We start from the raw sequence: 23,023 nt of genomic DNA, 5'->3' as shown, positions 1-23,023 counted from the left end.
CAGGAGAATGCCTAAGCTTTTCATGGGATTTCTTATAACAAGATCATCAATTTACAGCCGGAAAGTTCTTGCAGGGCTCTCAAATCTAACACTTATTCTACACATAAAGAACCTGAGACACAGAGCATTGAAAGGACTTTCCCAGGGAGTTTAGCAGATTTATCTGAGGCAGGATTTGAATCCAAATCCTCCTCCAAGTTCAGCGATCTATTGTTTGACCTTGCCTTTCAGGACTTAAAATGAAGGGTTAGTTAGCACAGCATGCCTAGGATAGGCCCAGGGCTCTATTGTTTGCCAGAGAGGGACACTAGATCAAGATGAAGCTAGTTAAGCATTTTGGTAATGGCCTAGGAAGTCACTGTCAGTCCTGGGGTGCTTCTACCAAGGAAGTGCTGGGAATCGGGCCCCTGATGAATGAACTCTTGTGATTAAACAGTCTTGTATGTATCTTTTTCAGCTCTGGCTGGCCCTGTGTTCCAAAAGGAATGTGCGAAGGGTCCTGAGGTCTGGTGTCGGGATTTGAAGTCAGCGTCTGAGTGTGGCGCTGTTCAACACTGCCGGCAGGTTGTCTGGAGCAAGCCTACTGTGGTGAGTGTTTGCTCAGTCTTCACTATTTCAGAATTCCCTGAATGCTTTCTGGAGTAAGCAGGTTACTTATATTATGTGGGTGTAAATCCCAGGGCAAAGTAGCTTCCAGGTTTAAATTGTGCCTCTAGTCGGGGATGGGGGGAGGGGTGGCAGCGGGGACTTGCCCGAGGTCACAACAGCTAGTGAGTGTTATGTGCCTGAGGCTGGATTTGAACTCAGGTCCTTCTGACTGCAGGGCTGATGCTCTATCCATTGTGCCACCTAGCTGCCCCCTTTCACTCTGTTCTTAAACCAGTCCTCCTGCTCTGACTTCATTTTTTTTCCCCCTTTACAGTCTGAAACCAATTAGCCAATTCAGGTCCATCTTATTCTCTAGTCTGGATCCCTCCCACCCTTGTTTGTTCATCACTGGTCATCCCTTGCCAATCCCCAGCCTTGTGTTACTACCAACATCCTCCCCCCCCCCCCCCGCCCCGGTCCCTTCCTTTGCTGCCAGAGAGAGCTGGAAGAAGTAAGAAAGCCGTGCTAACTGGGCACCATGAGGCAAGTCCTCCCTCATGTAGTCTTTGAAGAAAGTATTCCAAACCTTATTTTCCAGTGCAGCTTGCCCCTAGGCTCTGTGCAAAGGCCATCTTGCTCCCATCCTCTCCGATTTCTCTGGTGGCTGTCCTCCCATTCCTCTACTTCCCTCCCACTTCCCATTTTCATTTTCATTTCATGCCTTCAAGCATGCCCTAGTCTCAAGATAATGTCCTATATCTCTCCTCCTTTTCTCAACCAGATTCCTGGGAGAAGCTGTCTTAACAGCTTCCACTTCCTTCCACTCCTTAGCTCTTTGAAATCTGACTCAGTTGAAAGCGCCCTCTGCCTCTGTCCCTGTAGACTGCCCTTTTCTCCCTGGAGAGTCTCTACTCTCTGGACTTTAATGACGCTCTCTTGATTGTTCTGCAGTCCAACTGCTGTATATCTGCGTTTACTTTGCTGGCTCATCATCCATTTTATGGCATCGAAGTGGATTTTCCCTGGGCCCTCTTATTTCTTTTTTTCCCTTCTAAGCTGCTTTTTAATTAAATTTATCTAAATCACAGAATCTCAGAATTGGAAGGATTTCAGACCCTGATCTAGTTCACCTGTTTGTGAACAACAGTCCATTCTCCAGCAAGCCCCGTGAGTCCTTGGAGCCTCCTCTGCGTGAAGGCCTCCGCGGAAGGGCCTTGGCAGTCCACTGTACTTCGGGCTAGCTCGCCTTCTTAGGAAGATTTTCATTGCCACACCCAAATTTGCTTTTCTTCCTCTTCTAGTCCTGGGCACTAACCTTGTGGGTCCAAACAGAAATCCAATTCCAGTTCCTTTTCCAAACAGTTTCACATAAATTGAAAAGCTCAATCCTTTCAATCCCATAAGCACAAATTGAATAAGTCAGTCAATAAACATTTATTGAACACGTGCTGTGTACCAGGCACTGGTGCCTCCTGGGTGCCTCTTATCTCTGTACACTATCAGGGGTTTGCTTTGCAGATGATTCACAGGCAGATCTATCCATCTCTCATCTCTCCCCTCAGATTCTTCTATCACTACCCTGTCTGTTGGACAGTTCAAACCAAATGTCCCGGAGACTCAACATGTCTATACTCATTTCTATCCTTCTCAGGTCCATAGCCTCAGCGTCAGCCCCCATTTCTTGCTTTACATGTTCAGTTAGTTGCTAGATCTTGCCAGTTCTGCCTCTGTTAGGTGTTATTTTACAGATGAAGAAACAAGTCTAGAGAGAGAGAAATGCAATGTGGGCTATGGTTTGTGAGGTGGTGTTGTCTGGTAGGGGGGTGTTGTCTTCCCTTTAGTTAATTGTGGAAAACGTAACATATACTCAGAAATATGTAGTCTGGAGTTGCGGGTGCGTTTGTAGGGAAAGGCAGCCCCGTCAACGTGCCAGCATTCACTTTTGCACTTCAGAGCCCTTCACTAGAATTAATCTCTGCTTTCTCTTTCAGAAATCTCTCCCCTGTGAAGCGTGTAAGAAGGTGGTTACAGTAGTTGAGAACTTTTTGAAACAAAATGGCACCGAGGTAAGCAGGCTGTTGCTGTCATGGGTAGGGGGTCTTGTGTTAGAGAAATGGGGGTGAGAGCTAAGTGAGGTCTCATTGGTTCTTTTAAGTAACTTTAGCAGGACAATGAAAGCATCTTAACTAACCAGATTCTTGTGTGTGTCCCCCGTGCCTCCCCATCCTGCAAGGTGACTCTAATTGACTCCCCCCCCCCCAGCAGCTAAAGGGAACCGAATCAATATTTGAGAGAATTTGTAACGCTGACATTGGTTCTGCTTGGTGGTGTTTGTGCTCTTGAGACAGAGGGAGGGATTGATTGAAGACTGGGAAGGCAGGCTCAGGCTCCAGCCCGAGGGACCGGCCTTACTGGGAGTTCTTCTCTCCACCCACCTAGTCCTGATGAGGACTGATAATGACTTGTGTCAGCTGTCTCTGGGCTGCTCCCCCAAGGGTTACCTCTTCAGCGTGCTGTTCTCAGGGGAACACCAGAACTCATCTCCTGTCTACCCACAGCTGAAGGAATCCCCCACTAGAATTTTTTCTGCTTTGAACAGATAAGGTAGGAGCCCATTTCGGGCCTTAATGGTTTGCTTGTGACTTCTCATCCTAGGCTGAAATTGAGAGTTACCTGGAGAAGGAGTGTGAGATGCTTCCTCAAGAGGATTGGGTATCTAAGTGCAAGGAGATAATGGCGTCCTACCTACCAGTTGTCATCAATGCAATTGAAGGGGAGATGGTAAGAAGACGGGTTGGGGCAGGTCAGTCAGGCTCTTGGTTTCTGGAAAATGATCTTGTGACATTCCTTAGGTAGAAGATTAGAGCAGGCCAGAGCCCTACAACAGAACACAGATCCAGTTTTCAGGTTCAACCAGTCATTCACCAAGCAGTAATCATTTACTATGCATCAGGCAAGGCAGTGGAGAGAGCTCTGGGCTTAGAATCAGCAAGACTCCTGTTCACGAGTTCAGAGGGCTCTTACTAGTATGACCCTGGGCAAGTCATTTCACCTGTCTGCCTCAGCTTCTTCATCTGTAAAATGAGCTAGAGAAGGAAATGGCAAACTACTTCAATATTTTTGCCAGGAAAACCCCAAATGGTGTCAGGAAGAGCTAAACCACAACAGAAATGCGTCAGTCAGCCATTGTTGGAGCCCTGGGGACGCAGAGATAAAAGTGAATCCCTGCCCTTGGGAGCTTACATTCTAATGTGTGAGACCTGGGGGACAAGGCCAGGGCAGCAGGCACATAGCTGAGGGCGTCACGTAGAACATGGCCATTGGACTGGTCGTTGGAGGAAGCCAAGGCTTTCAAGAGACAGAAGTGAGCCAAAGAAGAATGGTGTATGGCCATCAGAGGCACTGAGCCAGTAGGCCTGTATGACTGGACCATGGAGTCACAGAGTGTGGGCAGAGAGGGACAGACAGGGTTTCATGGGTGGTCCTCTAGGGGGCAGTGTTTGGCACCCCATGGCCCTTGGGCTACATCTGGCCCATCTTGTGCCCCACTGCCTGCTTTTGGGCCTCTTATGTCCTTTACCTTGCTGTATTTAGAAAGATAGAGACTATCCTCAGCTCGTAGCACTCGTAGTCTGCCAATCCTTGCATGGGAAGTAGGGAGTCACTGGCATCTGGGGTAGAGGGAGCATGGTCATGTCTGTACCTCAGTATCCCCTTGGTGGCTGTGTGAGAGGAGAGAAGGAAGGGGCTGCTTAGGCAGGGATTGAAGGGTCAGTCAATGTGGGATCAAGGACCCAAGGCTGCCTATCTTGGTCATGAGGACTGTGTGGCATCCAGTTCAGAATATCTTTGAGCCCTTGGGAACCAGTGAGGTCACCCAGTAAGGGCGTAGAGAGAAAAGGGTCCAGGACAAAGCCTTGGGCGACTCTCCCCTACTTAGTGGGCGTGATGTGGGGTGGGTGATGAGGCAGCCAGGGGTCTGAGGAATGGTTGGACAGGTATGAGGACAGCCTGAACCCAGCATTGTCACAAGAATCCAGAGGAAAGGGTGGCTGCAGGAGGCAGAGGGTGGGAAGAAACAGTATTAGGTGCTGCGGGGAAGTCAACTGAGGGTTAACCAAGAGCCCATTGGAAATGAAGAGATCCTTGGTGACTTGGAGGGTGCTTTCATTTGATGGAGCTTGGAAGCTAGGCTGAAGAGGGTTGAGAAGCGAGTGAGGAGAGCCCTGAGGCTGGGGGTGGGGAGAAGGGTGTTGGTTTTTGGAGTTAGTATACAAAGAAAAACAAACACTGGGCCTGCCTCTGAAACTCCCTCCCAACTTATGGCCAGCTTGGGCTTTGTGAGGTGTGGGGCAGCAGGCCCAGATTTAACTGCTCTGCCTACTGGTGGCCTCCTGGACTTCTTGCTTTTTTATCTGCATCGCCAGGGCTTTGCACTTACAGATGTTTTTTTCATTCACTCTCTTATTTATTTTTTAGTAATTCATGAATGTTCTTTTGGCCTCCTTTCTTCTGTTAGTATTGCTATTACTCTTTCCCTCTTTTCTCCCCCAAAAAGTTAAATGAAAGAGCCTCCCTTATATCAGATAAGCACAGTCTTGCAAAACCTTCACATAGGTTTCAGGAATTTAGCTGAAAAGAGCAGGAGAGATAGAGAAAGGTGGTAGTTTCTAGTTTGGGTATGTTTGTAGGCAGAAAGAAGTAACCACAAGGTAAGGAGAGATTGAAGATGAAAAACACCTACGTACATACATACACGTTGTTTACATGTATGTGCACACACACATATGTATATATGTATGTGCATGTATACACATACACATACATGTAGAATAGTTTGCCACTGGAGTAAAGGAAGACACGTGAGTGATGTTATCAAGGGATAGAGATCTGAGGAGGGGAAGAAGAGAGGGTGGTAGAGTGTGAAGCAGGGCTCTCATAGGTGGGGGGGATGGCACCATAGGAACCTTGAAGGGAAGCTCTGGAGAAGGGCTAGGGCGTCCATTGGGGGAGGGCTAGGCGAACCTTCCTGAGGCGACTAGACAGCCAGTTAGCGGGTGAACCCGGTAGAACACTTGCCTGGCCTTCTCCATCTTGATTCCAAACCCTGCACTGCGGGAGGAGGAGAGAGGAGGCTTGCTGGGAAGCCTGGGCCTCATCAGGTATGAGCTGAGTAGGTTAGGGCAGCCAGGCATTCCAAAGGAGGGTCTGTTGTGGAGTAGAACTGGTTTGCCCAGCTCTACCTCCCCAGCAACTTGTCGTGTGACCTTATTGCTTCATCTTTATGGATTTTTTACCCTAGAATTTTTGTACCTGATGAAATGTTCATCATAATTTGAATCTGATTCTTCCCCTGAAATGTAGAAAAATCTTCAGCCCTTACAGTACCCAGAGATCCATCCTCCATTAGCATTTATAAAATCTAAGTTTTTAACAAGTTGATGGGTTTTTTTGATGCTTGATACCTGCAAGCACCCCTGGGGAACCCCAGAAAGAAGGGACGAAAGAGCGGGAAGCCAGATTGCTCTGCAATCACCCACCCAGCTTGGAGGTGTAGTGTAGAGGGACGCAGCCTGTGTAAGCCCCTTTGGGGTGGGGGGCGGGGAACAGAATAGGAACCAGGGACACAGGCTAGCATGGAACCCAGGCCTGAGAAGCAGGCCCGTGGTGGGACGTTGACAGGAGACCCTCTGCTGACTCTCAGTTCTCGAGGCCAAGGGCCTTCTGAAGCCTCTGTTCCCTTTGCCCTGCAGGGGTCCTGACTCCAGGCTGGGGGAGGGGAGCACTGGAGAGACAGGGTGACACAGGAGAGAGGGTACTTAGCCTTGGAATTAGGTTACCTAGCTAGCTAGCTGTGTGATGGTGGGCAAGTCTCAGTTTCCTCTTCTGTAAAATGGGAAAAATGATACAGTTTACTTAAAAACCATAAATCTCCATGACTTCTCATCAGTGGAGTTGCTTGGGACACAGAGAAGGGAGAAAGTGTTTCCCAGTTAAAGACTTGAAAGAATGTTGGGGACCATCTGGATGTAGAAGGGGTTCTAAGATGCCTTGAGCCCAGTGCTGGAGCACCTGGGCACTTCTTAGTCTACGGACTGGGTTGGTTCTGGTATCTCCCAGTTCCTGGAAGTGACAAGAGAGTGGGTGAGACCAGTCTCCACCAAGAGAAAAACCCCAGGCTTAATGGTTGTGCTGGCCTTTCTCATGGCAATGATGTGTACTGGGCTTGAGATACTTAGAGTTGATCCAGCCGCACCTGGAATACGTACAGAATGGGGGAAATGTGGCAGCAGGCCATAGGGGAGCAAAGTTACTGTTGTGTTGGGCTGTGTTAGTAATAGTAAACATGTATAACCTGTATCAAATTGTTTGCATTCTCAATGGGGGGAGGTTGGGGAGGGAGGAGAGGAGAGAATTTGGAACTCAGAAGTTTTAAAAAGGAATGTTAAAAATTGTTTTTACATTTAACTGGGAAAAAAATAAAATACTAAATAAAAAAAGAATCAGAAGAAAAAAAGCAGTAGAAAAGGGAGCTGGGCAGGGGGGTGGCTTGAGGGGCAAGAAAGTACAGGTCCTGCTTTAGATCACTTCCTAGATGAGAGATGGTGTTCAGCTGAGCACGCCTCATGTTGGGAAGGACCTGGACAGGCTGGGATGGGTCCAGAGGAGAGTAATGAGAATGCTAAAGAGGACTGGACGTGATACCTGGTGAAGAGCAATTGAGGGAAACAGAACTGTGTTTTTCCTGCAGAATAGATGTGAAGGGGAAAATGGTTCACAGCCTTCCGTTATTTGAAGGGTTGGCAGGTGGCATGGCAGAAAGTCCAGACCTAAACTTGCTTGGCCTCAGGGCCAGACTGAGGGTCGATGGGTAGATAATGGTAAAAAGTCAGATTTTGGGTCGGTATGACAACCTGACCAGCCATTAGAGAGCCCTGCAATAGAGAAGGTCACTCTAGAGGTAGCAAACTTCCTTTTTCAAACTGAAGGTTTAAGCTGAGGAGCTAAGAAGCTCCTTAGGACCCTTTTCTGGGATTGTTGACTATGGCATTCTTGTGGCAGATGAGTATAATGCTAGGTGACCTGGAAGAGCCCTTCTCTTTCGGAGTATCTGTGATTCCATGGATACAGGCCTAGGACTTCTCTCATTGACTGGTACAAGACATAGAGGAGGAAGCAGTGAGTTCCACCTGCCCCACTGGAACACATGCTCACCTGGGCAGAAAGAAGAGCCAGCTGGGTGTGTGGTCTTTGGCTTTGCCCCAGAAGATGTCTGGGGTGGCTTCCACGTGGGCAGGAGGTCACTCTTTGGAATAGTGGGGTAGATTAAACCTGGATGCCAGCTCCAAGGAAAGGGGGATGTTGTCTCAGATGACTTTGTCAGCAGAAGTAATTTCCGGTTTGCTTTCCTCCCCTGGTCAATTTTAGAGCAATCCTGAGGAGGTGTGTAGTGCCCTCATGTTTTGCCGGTCCCTTCAGAGACATCTGGCTGCTCTGAGTCAGCATCAGCAGGAACTGGCATCTAACTCGATCTCGGAAGCGGGCATGTCTGATATGGTGGCTCCCTTTGTGGCCAATGTCCCCCTCCTCCTTTACCCTCAGGACAAGACCCAGAAGAAGTCCCCTCAGCCAGAGGTAAGAAGGCCAGGCCGCTCATGGTGATGCTGGCTGGGGAGGGGGATGGGAGTGGAGTAACAGGAGGGGCTCTAAGTGGGGATGATGGGCACTCCATCACATTGTCAGGTTTCCTGAAGAAGGCTCCTGTGGCCTGGCCTGGCCTCATGTGGGGTGAAGGTTTGTGTCCCGGGGGTTGAACATCCAGAGAACCGGTTTTCCTCCCACCAACTCATTCACATGAAAGGGATAGGGCCTCTCTACCACTGCAAGTCGCCGCCTTTCCAGCATCTTAGAGTCTCAGAGATGTGCTTGTGGCACAGAGAGGTGTCAGCCAAGATGTGTCAGGTCTTTCTGGCTGGCTCTGTCCACCATGATGCACTGCCTCTTGGGAAACTTCTCATGGTTTTTAGCCTTTTTAGATTTTTAGACTCTGAATTCCCAACAGTTTGAGAGTTAAGTTGCTTTTCGTCATGATGAAAGTATGGTTGGAAAAAAGTATGGAATGGGTGAAGAAAACTAGGTGGGAGCATCCTGTTTCTCATCCTGTTTCTCTTGGATGTCTGTGCCATTTTGATTGTTGAGGGAATGGGAGACAGGGACGATTAGGACGCTGAATTGTGTCCTTTCTTTCTTCAGGCTGAAGAGGATGTGTGCCAAGACTGTGTTCGCTTAGTGACAGATGTTCAGAATGCTGTAAAGACCAACTCCAGCTTCGTCGAGGCCTTAGTGGATCATCTCAAGGAAGAGTGTGATCGTCTTGGGCCTGGTGTATCCGACATGGTAATCTCTTTAGCTTTTGCCAGAAGGAAGATTTTCTAATCCAGAGTTTTCTCTTGGGCCTGGGAATCCTAGTAGTTTGCTTACAATCTAAAGTTTTGTCTGAACTAAATTTATGTTGAGGTGGTGGCCTTCCTGCCATTTTTTGAGGCTTTTAATGACACAATTTCAAATGATCCAAGGGAAATAAACAGGGTGAGCTAGGTTGCATAGATAGCAATCCTTGGGGCAGGTTCAGGTAAGGTTATCTTGTCCAGTCCCCTGATTTCACAGCCAAGACAGAGAGAATACAGCTAGGCCCAAGTCATACGTAGAGGAGAGGTTCACGCTAGAGAAGGCTGGGATGGGAGTTTGGGGCCAAGGGCCCTGAAATATTTGAAATTTGAAGATTTATTTAAAAATTAGGAACAAGAGGCATGCAACAGATTTAACAAGTTCTTACTTACGCGCGCAGTATTAGTTAGAGATAAAACAAAATTATCTCTATCCTTAAGGAATTTAGATTCCTAGGAGGAATAACTATGTCCATAAAGTGATGATACAAAATAATCTGCGGGAGAGGGGGAAAGCATTAACTCATGGGGCAGGGGCAGAAGGTGGGTGGAGGAAGACAATCAGGATAGTCTTCCTGGTTTGTAAGCTGATCCTTGAAAGGTGAAGATTCTGAGAAATGGAATTGAGGAATGACTCTAGGTATGGCAGCTGGCCCGTGCAAAGGCATCGAGGCAATAGATGGAGTCTTGAGTTAAGGGCGCATTCTTTTTTTTTTTTTTCCACTTTTTTTTTTTAAAGGCAATTGGGATTAAGTGACTTGCCCAGGGTCACACAGTTAGTAAGTGTCAAGTGTTTGGTCTGAGGCCGGATTTGAACTCAGGTCCTCCTGACTTCATGGCTGGTACTCTATCCACTGCGCCATCTAGCTGCCTCTTAAAGGCACGTTCTTGATCCTTCTGGAATGTAGTATATGCAAGATGAGGCTGGAAAGGTAGGTTGGAACTGGATTGTGGAGGCTTTTAAATGCCAGCTCCTGGAGCCAAGAGGAAGCCACTGATGGCTTTTATTTGAATAAAGGGACAGTGAAGAGATGATGGATGGCCGTTGGAGAGGATGGATAGCAGGGCTAGATGGAGGTTTTTGTTCACAGAAGTACTTGCTGGTAGAGAGTTATAGACAGCGGATAGGGAAAGAGTGAAGACTGCCAAGACAAAAAGATGGAGGAGGAGGAGATGGGCTCGAGCATGAGCAGAACCATTGGTGTTGGCAAGGAGCTTGGCTCCCGCTTCCTCACAGGATGGGCAAAGATGGGGAGGGGTTTTGAGTGTGGTGTGGGGGGAGGCCAGTGAGGCAGCCCTCAGGGTGTGGAGAGGCTCTGCTGAGAAGCTGGAGTAGCCGTAGGAGTCTGAGGGTTGGAGGTGGTGTAGAAGAGGTGCTGGAAGGGCCTAGGGTGGAAAGCCAGCGAATGGCCGGCTGTGCAGCGTTGCGCTCCTTGAGTGGTATGCATGAATACTGGAGGAGGAGAGCAGGCACGTTGTGTGTGTGTGTGTGTGTGTGTGTGTGTGTGTGTGTGTGTGTGTGTGTGTGTGTGTGTGTGTTGGGAGGGTGGGCCTTAGAATGAGCCCCCGTGGTTTCTACGAAGGCCTAGCAGAATGGGAGCTCTTTGGGGCAGGCAGTTTCTGTGTTGTCTTTGTATGCGCGGAGGCCAGCTCCATTTTTTGGAGCTTAGATAGAGGATCTGGGAAATTCTGGGTTGGATACCTTGTTAGATTGATAGTTATTGAACTTTAAATTAGACTTGACTTTTCTCTCTCCTCACCCACAGTGCAAGAACTATATCAGCCAATATTCTGACATTGCTGTCGAAATGATGATGCACATGGTAAGTGGAGGGAAGAGCTTTCCAGTGTTGTCTTTGGACAAAGGTTTCCTCTTCAGCCAAAAGCCAAATAATCCTTCAAACATCTCAGCCTCAGAATTGTCCCCACTGCCTGTTGGGCCTTAAATTGACTGGATTTCAGCAAAATTAACCATCTCTTAACTTACTAATTTGCTTCCCCCCTTAGATTTTTCAGGATCTCTCTCCTTTACAGAGGAGGGGACATAGCACCTCTGGTGGCTTTGGCTCCTCTCATGGGGTCTGAAGGTGCCTGTTAGCCTGATTGCCATTCCCTGATGGCCCCCCTCCCCCATCTGCTTCAGAATCCCTGGATCCTTGAACTTGAGCCTCCCTCACGCTGAAATGGAGGTGGGATGGGGCAGTGGACGGGCAGGAGGGAGCGGCTGTGATCCTGCTGTTCGGGACTGGTTCACCAGGGTAGCTGACATCAGGGCCAGTGCTGCTTAAAGCCAGATATGGCATGCTCACCTTGACTGTTCTGCCAAGGCTTCCCCCTGGAATCCCAAAGGACCTTTGTATGGCGCTCAGTGCTCTGTTCCCCTGCTAAGAGGGTGAAGGGTGGGCAGTGTCCTGTCCTTCACATGAGATGGGTCGTTCTGGTGGTAAGGATGGGTTTGTCTTGAGCCATCTGTCCATCCATCCACATTCCTTTTCCACATCCCCGCTTGTGATCAAAGACCCACTTTTCAGAGAATTAGGTAGGGGGTAAGGTCGGTGCCTATTAGAGATGGTTTTTTAAAGAACTATACAAACACTGAATTAATATTTTGAGTATCATAATGTAACTGGATGAACTCTACCCCACAGAGAGAACTGAACTTTTATGAATAGTCCTCTCCTCACCAATATTAACTTAATTTGGTTGGGAACTTCTCTCTCCTTTTCCTTAATGGGCCTCAATTAGCATTCCTCTACCTTGCATTCTGTGGTTCAGAATTCTTCATCTTCTCAGTGAGGAGATTTAGGAGTGGAGGATTTCTATCCATTATGGAATTGGGGATTTTAGTCCTCACCACATACAGTATTCAAGGGAGAGTGGGGGGGACTCAAATCATATGTCCTCAGTGAGGTGTTGGGCATGTTGAAGTATTTACCATGCAGTGTCTGGAGAATGTGCTCAGTCTGCCCGGGAGCCGCAGCCATCTTCTGAGAGCCCCTTGGGCCATGTGGCTGCCGGGCAGGTGGAACCACGGTAGGTCACCCCCACCTGCTCCCCTCCCCCCCGGACAGACTGTCTGCTCGGCTTCTTTGTGACGCCTCTGTTTACGTGTGGTTCTCAGCTTGATTTTGTTTTGTTTAACATTTTTTCTTACCTCTTATGTCCTTTCCTTTCTCTGATTTTCCACTCCGACCTCCTGTTTTTATTCTCAACCACAGGATCAGGTATGTGACGGGAAACTTGTTAGTGGTAGTCGTAATGCTGGCTGGTGGCCGCTTCTCTTTGTCAAATTCCCTTTCCCGCTTTGTCTCAAGGGCTCTCCTTTTTTACCTCTTGCTTATTCAGTCAGAAACCTGGGGAGAAAGGAGAAGGGCAGGGTCCAGTGCGGGTGCCCTCTGACTGCAGTGATGGGGAGGGGATCTTGCTGCCACTTGCAGACATGCCTGCCTCCTCTTTCAGTCTGAGGGGCTGCATAGTGACCGGAATGAGCAGCAGCTCACTAATTCCTCAAAGATGGAGACCTTATTCTTTCAAGCTGAGCATTGCATGCCTCTAGACCTGCTTTTCATAACCTTGGAAATGCTTCTGCTGCATGGTGATTCAAAACCACATAGCAGGTCTCTTGGATCCAGGGAATGGGGACTCCAGGTTCTGGCTTCTGCCTTCTTTGGGTGCCTGGGGAGTCATCATGCCTAGGCTAGGCCTGTGTTGATTCTAGGTGACAGTTGTTCTTGTAACTGGGCCAGTCTCCCCCTTTTTGAAGGAATGGTTTCCGGGTGTGATGTTTCATTTTCTTATCAAAGAGTAGACTTTTACTGGCTGATGCCACCTGACCAGAGAATACTCTTCATCTGAAAGAAGCACTGTGGGGGGGGACCTTTAACCTTTTGTACCTCTAGGGATATGGTCACAGGAAGCACCTGTAGAACTGGCTATATGTAGATGAGGGGCTCTTAACCCCTTTCCCCCATCTGGATGGGAAAAGAATTACGTCTTCATTTTCGCTAACTTCTAATTGAAATTGATCATTTCCTTAAATTATGAATTTAAAACAAGAACAGCAGCGTTCTCAGAAGGGGTCCGTAGGGAATCATCACAGACTACCCAAGGGTCCAAGACACAGAGAAGTTTAAGAGTTGGGTTGCCAAGGGCGTTTGAGGCTAGGGAAAGACCATAGTGCAAATGGTCCTGGAAGTTTGAATTTGGGCTTCCTTTGGGCTCTGAACCATGGCTCAGGTCTTCCTGCTATCAGCAGTTTTTTCATTAATTAGATACTCTGTCTTTTTATGTCACTTCAGATTCCTGTCTGGCTAAGTAGACTTAAGGACAGATTTTAGTATCCTTGGGAGGCATAGCCATCCTTGAATATTGAGAAATCTGGCTACAAACCAGAGGCCTGCTGCCTGTTTTCAGTCTCCTTTTATGTCCAGTAAAGCAAGGGGAGGGGAGGCCAAGCCTGTGGTATTTGTCCCTCTGAGAAATGTTCTAAGTGAGGTCCTGAGAGGATTGCTGGCTCTGTTGGGAACAGCCACCTCTAGTTATGTGTCTTAGACTAACATATTGACACCTCAGCTCTGTCTGGTTCTCTAGGTTTGCTGCTTAAATGGTACAAAGGAAGAGAACCCCTGAACAGATTTGGGGGGACCCTGGTTTTAATTTGTAGACTTGGGTGATTGTCGCTTGGTGGTAAAAAGTTTTGGCATTTCCCTCAAGCATTTTTAGAAATGGCAACACCTTCAAACAGCTTTCTGATCTTTCAGATAAATTCCGTTTTTTAAAAAACTAGACCCTGGGTCCATAAGGCCCTGACCCATTTAGCCAGCTCGATGGATTTCTGGAGACTTAACTGGGCCATTGGGAGCTGTTGGAAAGCAAAGCTTCTCTTGTTATTTAGTGCTAGCTTAAAGGAGTAACTGGTCCCTTGTGTCCAACATCCTGAGGACAGAGATGACCTTTGGATGTGGCCCTCTGGGTGAGTCAGGTCCATCGAGTTAAGCAGTGGTATCATTGCTCCTTCAGTAGAACAGGGACAAGAAGAAGCCTGGAATAGGCCCTGTTTCCACCAGTATTGACTGACAGTGCAGTGTTTCCTCCACCAGTGTGTTGCCAGAGCAGACCTTTGTCTTACTCTTTGCCACCCCCAGTGCTTCCACCTTGGGTTGGTCTCCATTTGTGGGAGGCCTATGGGCTGTGTGTGTGTGTGTGTGTGGGGGTGTGTATGCTGGCGTTTTCTGGAGCTGACTCCTTCCTTTGCTTCTCTAAAGCAACCCAAGGACATCTGTGGCTATGCTGGATTCTGTGCAGGGAAGGAGATGCCTCTGCAGACCCTGGTCCCAGCTCATGTAGCCGCCACCAATGTGATCCCTGCACTGGAGCTGGTGGAGCCGATCAAGGTGAGCTGGGACTCATTGGCCGTTAAGTCTTTCTGGGGCAGAGGGGACAGTGCGGACACACAGAAGGCACGGAGATAGTCGTGTCATTCAACCCAGCTAGCTAAGTAATTGAGAATATGAGCCTTTGGGGGTTTTCTTCTATGAACAGCTCCTTGGCTGTGAGGCTCAAGGCACAGGAGCTGCACATGCGTGAGGTGGTTCACTCAGAGAACAGAACTGGCCCCCTCAGCTGGGTACTTGCCTTCCCTAAGGCTTGGGCTTCATGGGCTCAGTGCCTTTTTTTAGCTTCGGGCTTACTTTGCTTAAAGCCTTATCATCCAAGTGTGGACTGGCTCACTCGAGCTGAATGAGATGGTGAACATTCCCTGAATTACACTCTAGGAAGTCATGGGATCATGGATGTAGAGCTGGGAGGCATCTCAGAGGCCGTCTGGTCCTTACAGATGAGGAAACTGAGGCCCAGTGAGGTTAAGTGTCTTGCCTAAGGTCACACAAGTAGTAAGCAGCAGAGGTGGGATTTGAACCCAGGTCCTCTGACTCATGAGTCAGTGCTCTTTGCACTGCCTCCATACAGAAGTGCTATCAAGTTCTGATTGGTTTATTAAGTCTACTTTCTTCTTCTCCGTTCTCCCCAGTGTACTGACTTTTCTAGAATTAGGCAGTTTATCAAGGTTGGCTACATCTCCAGAACACTCCCTCCCTCCCTGCTCCCCATGTCCCCAGCCCCAGGCATGCCACCTAACCACCTGCCCATAAAAGAAAAAGAAAAGTTATTGTCTAAATTTAAGCTGCCATCTTGGGCTCCATGTTGCCTGATGGAGAGAAGCAGTGAGTAGAGTGTTTGTCTCCATCCTACAGATGAGAACCCTGAGGTCCATGAAGGTTGGGCCATATGGTTAATCAGGTGTGCGTATTGGCAGCAGCACCCAGGCCTTCTGGCTCCACGCTAGGGCTCTCCTCCCTCTGAACCCCACAGCTTCCCTGTGAATTCAGAGTCAGGAGACCCCAATCTAGAGTCAGAGTTCAGCATTTACCTGAGTCCCCAGCCCCCTGTGTGTCTGTTTCCCCATGCCTGTGGCAGGTACTCCAGGCATAGCCCTGACTCTAGAGCAGTGTGTACTAGGTGCTGGAGAATTGGGGCTGTCTGGAGAAAGGTTCATACCATCCCACTGACCTGGAGGTCCCCATGTGTTCTCTTAACAGAAGAACTTGGTTCAGATGAAGGCTGGTCCCACTTGTGAGCTGTGCCAGTATGTTATCAAAGAGATCATCAAATTGCTGGAGGGCAACAAGACGAAGGTGTGTCTGCTCAGTGGTCATCTCCTTCCCAGGATCTACCAACATCTCTTGAGTCCCTCCAAGGGGGTGGGCACTGTAGGTCTGGGCCCCTTCTCTGTCCCCTTCAAGTCAGGTTGCTTCGGTGTGAGAGTGAGCTGGGCAAGCTGGGTTTGAACTCTGCAGAGATTTCAGTATCAATTTAGTTGATAAATCTTTGAAGACAGTGAGTGTCCTGCCTCTGCGACCTAGGCTAGGCTCCCATAGGGACCAGAAATGTTCCTGTCATCTCCTTCCTTCCCTCTCCCTCCCCCCCATCTCTGCTCCCAGCAAAATCAGAACAGAAAACCCCAGCCCCCAAACTCCCACAGCCCACAGCACCAGAGCCTGACTCAGTCTAATGCCAGTTCTCGTGTTCTAGGAGGATATGGTTCATGCAGTCGAGAAAGTGTGCTCCGTGATCCCCAAGTCCATGGCTGAGGAGTGCCGGGACCTGATAGAGTCCTATGGCCCGGCCATTGTGGATCTGCTCTGGATGAGACGAGCCCTCATTTGATTTGTAGCTTGCTTAATCTTTGCCAAAACAAAAAGTCAGGTAAGGAGGGAAGACCCTGGGGGGACCATTAGCTTGGGGCTTATGACATCATATGTGACTGGTTATCACACACATCATGTCCCCTTTCCCGTCCCCTCTGTTCTGCAGTTAACGTAGCCAGGCTCAAGAGCGGTGTCTTCTGTGAGGTGTGCAAAAAGATCGATGGGTATTTGGACCAGGACCTGGATAAGAACAGCACTAAGGCCCTGATTCTTTCCGCCTTTGAGAAGGCTTGTAGCATGTTGCCAGGAGTTTACAAGGATGAGGTAATGCTGGGCATTAAGACTTCTGGAGTTAGAAAGGTCTGGACTATCTGTGGGGCCCCAAAGTGCTGGCACTGATGATCTTCCTCCCGTCCTCATTAGATAGAGGGTTTTACTTTTCATCCTGAAGCCAGTGGTCTTTGAGGACTCATTCCTAAAGCTGGGCTAGCTGACAGGCCCAAGACAGGCCTCTGAATTGAGCAGGGAGATCCTGTGACTCTCCTGGGAAGGAGGCGATGGGCTTGGGGAGGTCTGAGGTGGAGGGGATGGCTCAGAAGTGGCCAGGGCATGTTGGGAAGGTGGGCTGCTCTGTGGTTGGAGTTTGCTGGCTCCTTGAGACTCCTGTGTGGCCCCAGCCCCCTTGGGCTGTCTGAGTGTTGTCTTTTGTTCTGCTGAACAGTGCGATGAGTTTGTGAAAGAGTATGAGCCCGTCCTGATCGCAGCCCTGCATGATGAGATGAATCCTGATTCTCTGTGTCTGGTGAGCATGGCAGTGTGGGTCTGTTCTTGGAGTCCATGGGCACCTCCTGAGAGCTGACAATATTCTAGGCCCTGAGACCCTTCTGGGAGGCGGGATCATCCCTGTGGTCTGTGGGAGAGTGCCCTTTCCTCCTCCCAGCCCAGCTGGACATCTCTGGGGTCTGGCCATACCAGCATGGCTTTCCACCTCATGGAACCCAAGAGAGCCTGGCAATTTGGTCTAAAGATCATTTCTTTTCTCCCGAAATAGAAAGTTGGAGCTTGCCCCAAAGCTCCTGCTAAGCCTCTATTGGGAGCGGAGCAATGTGTCTGGGGCCCAAGCTACTGGTGTAAGAACATGGAAACAGCTGCTCAGTGCAACGTAAGTACCTCCCACTGCCCATGCCAAGTCCACCTGCCACATGCCACATGCACAGGGTAGAAGACTTTCTCGTTTGTTTTTGCTTTTTGGTGGGGCAATCAGGGTTAAGTGACATGCTCAGGGTCACACAGTTAGCAAGTGTGAAGTGTCTGAGACTGGATTTGAACTCGGGTCTTCCTGACTCCAAGGCCAGAGCTCTAGCTACAGCTGCCCCTTGCCAAGAAGTTTCTTGTACTTGTTGTTCTTCTCAATCCCTATAGGGGCCCACTGTCTGTAAGTCAGCCTGCATTTATTACACACTTACTGTTGGCGGTGTCACCCACACCCTGAAGACGAGTGCCTGGGCTGGGAGCTGGCTTCTGTGTTTGAGTCTTAGCTCTTGGTTTGGAAGGGGAAATAGTTTGGGGTGATGGGCCTTGGAAGAACCTCATTTCTGTCTCTCTTTTCTCTCCTAGGCCGTTGAGCACTGCAAGCGCCATGTATGGAATTAGAGAGCCCTTCTGTCTTGGAGAAATTGCAACTTCTTTTCTATTTGTGTGTCTGGGGGAAGGGAACATACGGATCTGATTTTTTTTCTGTTTTTAAATGAGCCCACCTCGTCTTCTTCCTCCCCCCCGTCAGTTTTCTGCTCCATTTGTCCCTCATTGCCATGGGTCTGAAAGGCACCATACTTGGCCATGTTGCCATGCTCTCCCCCCAACCCCACTCCCACTAGATGAATGACATGCCATGGATGCATTATGGACTTGAGTTGGGATAGGATGGTGGGAGCCTGCGGATAGAGGTGACAGCTCGGCCCGACTGCATCCTCAAACAACCACTGATGGTCTCAGCTGGTCTGCAACTTCTAATTGGTTAGTTGTGTTTAGAACTGTCCTGGGCTGAGGCTGTCAGAGCTCCTCACCCTATTCCAGTTTGGTCCCCTTAGCCTATTGGCTGCCTTATTAGTGGCAGGAAAAAGGCATAGCTTTGTCCTTGAGTGCAGGAATTCAGAGCCTTCTTGTTACTTTGAACTGGTTTTCCCACACTGTGGAAGAGCCCCAGTCTCCTCATTGGAAGAAGCTGCTTTTGGCTTAGGAGGAGAGAGGCGAGGCTTTGATTTGCCCTAGCCAGATGGAGATGGTCCAGTTCTCAGTTTAGTTTCTTTGAAGACCCCCATCCTTAGGTTGGAGCTTTCTTCTGTTCTCTATTTCTTTGTGATACTTTTCTTGAGCCTTCGCTTTTTGAAGTAGATTTGGGGAAGTTGGAAAGAGCTGTAACGGGCTGTATCAGGGTGGGCTACTCTTTGGGGTGTATCTGGGGGTAGGGGGAGAGATTCTGTAACTTGTTTCTTCTGAGGCCCCGACCTGTGCAGTGACCATAGTGGTGCTGGCTTAGTCCAAGGCCCAGGAGTCCGGAGAGGACTAGTTCTGGGCGGGGGTCTTTGTGTCAGTGGGGTGTCTTAGCGTTGCGAGTACACACAATGCATCTTGGGGTCCCTGCTAGTGTCCTTTCTTAGAGGTTATTTCTTAATTATTATATTTTTAAAATTAACATGGGTGACAAAATCCTGCTTTTCTTGCTTCCTAGTAGAAATGTGGCCCACCCACCTGAGTGCCAGTTTCTTCCTTGTTACCAAGTGTAGGCTGGGCCTCAGTTTCTCCTCTTGTGATAGCAGCTTTTGCTCTACCTTAGGTGTTCAGGGAGGCTAGACGTGTTGCTGTTATTAAATGGACTAAATGTTGATGATTTTTGTTTTGTTCTGGTTTTGCCTTAAAGCTTTCTGTAATGAACAATAAAAGTTACAGTAAATTGAAGTCATTGTGCTCATTTGGTCATTACAGAGTTTGTCTCTAGAGTAAGAAGTGATGTGTTTGTGTTGGGTACAATTGAATGGGGAAAAGAGAGCTGTCCTATAGGAACAGGATTGGCTTCAAATAGATTAACCAAAAGTAACTTGAGACAGTCTTCAAAGAAGACAAAGGTTTCACAGCACAACTAACATAGATTATAGGTTTTGTATGCCTGCACATGTATGACATATCAGATTGCCTGACTTCTCGATGGAGGGGAAGCAGGGAAAGGGAGGAAAAAAAAATTGGAACTCAAAAAAAAACCACGTTAAAATTGTTTTTACATGTAATTGGGGAAAAACAAAATATTAAAGTGAAAATCTTAATTCAGAAGAAAGCAGTATTACAGATAAACAGAAGCTAACTCAGTAAAATGAAAGATAGCGACTGTATCAGAAAAGAAAACCCAGCGGAAAGGTACCTAAATTGCAGAGACAATTTCAATAAAAATCAGCAGCTAGAACAAAATGTATTTTTGTAAGCAGGTGAGTCTAAAAAAAGCAAGAGTTGCAAGCATGTTATCAGGCAGAGGAAAAACAGTCATAACATACAGATAATGAATTTCTATTATGCTGAAAGGAACCATAGAGAACAAATTGGCATCGGTTATTAAACTGACAAATACAAATGATACAAATGTGATAGCATCGAAATTCAGAGGAAAAATTAACTGAATTACAAGAAGACAGAGATAGAAACTCATAAATCATCAGCACTTTTATTACCAACAAAATCCAGAAGGAAGAGCCACAGCAATTTCATGGAGTCTGCTTGCCAAGACACACAGGAAATAGATGGACAAAATTACAAGACTACACGAAGATATTTAAATAATTAGAGACAAATGGTTCTTCTGTAGGCTCCTTAAAGTGATTTTATTTACTTAGTGGGACCCCAATCAGATGACCAAAGGCTTACTTTATAGAACTAGAAAAAAACCAAAACCATTTCTCTTGATGAAAAAAAGAATTATCAAGGGAATTAATGAAAAAGGGACCCAGCAATACCAGATCTTACACTATACTTTTGTTTAGTCTCCACTCTTCTGAGGCCCCATTTGGGGTTTTCTTGGCAAAGATACTGGAGTAGTTTGCCATTTCCTTCTCCAGCTCTTATAGATGAGGAAGCTGAGGCAAACACAGTTAAGTGACTTGCCCAGGTTTACCACAGCCAGTGTGTAAGGCCAGATTTGAACTTAGAAAGATGTATCTTCCTGACTTTAGACCCGGTACTCTCCACTCTGCCACCTAGCTACCCCAAACTATACTACAAAACAGTAATCACCAAGACAAATCATTAATGGGTAAGAAATAGGTTCACCAGTGAAACAAATCAGGTACACTATACTGAAGGAAACAGTCATAATATTCTAGTGTTTGGTAAACCCAGTGATCCCAGCTCATGGGGTAGGAACTTGGCTATTCCAACAAGTGTTGTTGGGAAAACTGCAAATCAGTCTGGCAGCAATCTAGGTATAGACTGACACCTCACATTCTGTATACCAAGAGAAGTTCCAAAAAGGTCCATGACTTTGATGCAAACATTGGAGAAACAAGAAGAAATCCCCCATCCTATGGAGAGAGGAAGAGTTTGTTACCAAATGAGAAGATTCCAGAAGGAAAAATGGGCACTTTTGATAACAGACTTTCTGTGTAAACAAAACCAATGAAATTAGAATTACAATTGAAGTGAGTAAATGGGGATAAAAATGAGATTTGAAATTTATAGTGGCCATTTCCTAATTGATATAGTCAAAGGATATGAATAGACAGTTTTTGGAGGAAAAAAATCCAGGCTATCAAGAACCTGGTAAAAATAAATCACTATTTAGAGAAATGCAAATTAAAGCGGCTTTGAAGGTCCACCTCAGACCCATCATATTGTCAAAAATAGGTAAAAAGGGAAAATGATATGCTAGATGAGCTGTGGGAAAACAGATACATTAATACACTGTTGGTGGAATGGAACTGATCCAGCCAATCTGAAAAGCAATTTGGAACAGTGCCCAGCAAGTCTTATTTAATTGTGCATACCCTTTGATTCCAGTAAAAGGTCAATCCCCATAATGAGATTAAAAAAAAAAAAAGGAAAAGGACCCGCATGTACAAAAATATAGCAACTCTTTTTGTGGTGTCAAAAGAATTGGAAATTGAGGGGATACTATCAACTGCAAAACGTCTCAATGTGTTAATGGTATATGGATGTGATCGAATACTATTGTGCTATAAGAAATGATAAAGGGGATAGTTTCAGAGAAAGCTGGGAAGTCTTGTATGAATTGAGTAGTAAAATCAGGAGAAAATATTGTTGAGACACTTTGAAAGCTTTAGTAACTCTGATGAACACAATGTCCAACTATGATTACAGAGTAGTCATGATGAAATTTTTTTTTTTGACATGGCCAATTCAGGAATTTCTTTTGCTTGACTGTTTGCAACTAGGATTTTATTTTTCTTGCTCTCAAAATGGGATGGGGGTAGGGAATGGGGAGGAGGTGAGGAAGTAGAGAATGAAGATCTGAAAATTAATTTTGAAAAAGACAGATAGTAATAATAGGAGAATTTAATGTCCCTTTTGGATTTGGATAAATTTAACATGATCAAAAGGGAAAATACGGAATTGAACAGATGGAGAAATTGGAGTTAAAAGAACTAAGTGGTATTAACTCTGTATTTTTCATCTTTGCATGAAGTTTTTATAAAAATTAATCGTGTGTTATTAGAGCACAGAAATAGTGCAAATGAATGTAATTAGGCAGAAATAATAAACACTTTTCAGACCCTTAACAATCAGTTCATGAAACACATAACACACACACCCAAATGGAGAGTCAATAATGAAATCGAGTCAACAAATAGAACCAATGATGTGAGAAATGATGCAAATGATGAAACATACCAGCATTTCTGGGAGTCTTTCTAAAGCAGTATTTAGGAGAAAAATATCCCTTAAACATACATTAACAAAATATCAAGTGAGAGGATTAATGAACTGTGCATTTTAAAAAATTAAAAAACCTAAAATAAACACAAAAGAGGAGATACTGAAAATCTATAACTTGAAGAATAGAAGGCTGGAAATGATAAAAACTAAGTTGGTTCTATGAGAAGACTGATAACATTGATAAAACTTTACCAACCTGGCTTTTTAAAAAATTCAGGGAGAGGGAGTCAAATAAAATAGCAAATGAACAAGGTGAAACCACAACATGCCAAGAAAAAAAGAATGAGTGGAGTCCGTTGCACAGTTATATGGTGACAAAACTGAAAACAAAACCAGGATTACCTTCAAAGATACGAAAACTCCGAATTTATAATAAGGCCAAAATAACAAAAACTAACAACAAAACTCACCTCCTGACACTGGTGGATTTGGAGGAGAAGTCTATCCAGCTTTTAAGGAATAATTAATACCAATACTGCCTAAACCGTTCTCAAAAATTGAAAAGCAAAGTCCTTTATTAGACTCCTTTTTAAAGGCAAATTTTGTACTAATACCTAGACCAGGGGAAAAGAACTGTAGATGACTATCATTAGTGTATATCAATTCAAACATTTTAGATAAAATCCTGAGTTTATTCCAGGAATGTGTCAGTCAATCAGTGTTTATCAAGCACGTATGTGCCAGCCACTATGCTAAGCACTGAGGACGTAATGAAAGGTAAATGACACTTCCTTACTGGGAGAGATGATAGGAAAACAATGATGTACAAATAATTTACAGGATAAATTGGAGACCATCCTAGAGGGAAGGCACTAGTATTAAGTAGAGGCAGGAAAAGCTTGTAAA

At 46.5% G+C, this 23,023-nt stretch overlaps 1 protein-coding gene across 1 annotated transcript in view; it reads left to right on the top strand.

Moving 5' to 3' along the window:
* The window catches only part of PSAP (prosaposin), a 36,640-nt gene extending 17,442 nt beyond the window's left edge, over window positions 1-19,198 (top strand). Inside the window, 14 exon segments of the mRNA XM_078150825.1 lie at window positions 458-588; window positions 2,580-2,654; window positions 3,244-3,369; window positions 8,017-8,223; window positions 8,842-8,985; window positions 10,802-10,858; window positions 14,300-14,428; window positions 15,632-15,727; window positions 16,125-16,230; window positions 16,233-16,298; window positions 16,407-16,564; window positions 16,962-17,042; window positions 17,292-17,402; window positions 17,858-19,198. Of these exon segments, the coding sequence (XP_078006951.1) occupies window positions 458-588; window positions 2,580-2,654; window positions 3,244-3,369; window positions 8,017-8,223; window positions 8,842-8,985; window positions 10,802-10,858; window positions 14,300-14,428; window positions 15,632-15,727; window positions 16,125-16,230; window positions 16,233-16,298; window positions 16,407-16,564; window positions 16,962-17,042; window positions 17,292-17,402; window positions 17,858-17,893 (1,523 nt within the window). The 3' untranslated portion in view covers window positions 17,894-19,198.
* The last annotated feature ends 3,825 nt before the right edge of the window (window positions 19,199-23,023 follow it).

This window comes from Phascolarctos cinereus, unplaced genomic scaffold, assembly GCF_003287225.1.
Source record: "Phascolarctos cinereus isolate Bilbo 61053 unplaced genomic scaffold, phaCin_HiC Scaffold_3;HRSCAF=262, whole genome shotgun sequence".
NCBI classification, from domain to species: Eukaryota; Metazoa; Chordata; class Mammalia; order Diprotodontia; family Phascolarctidae; genus Phascolarctos; species Phascolarctos cinereus.
Note: the sequence above shows the minus strand (reverse complement) of the source record. Positions and strands in the feature narration are given on the sequence as shown.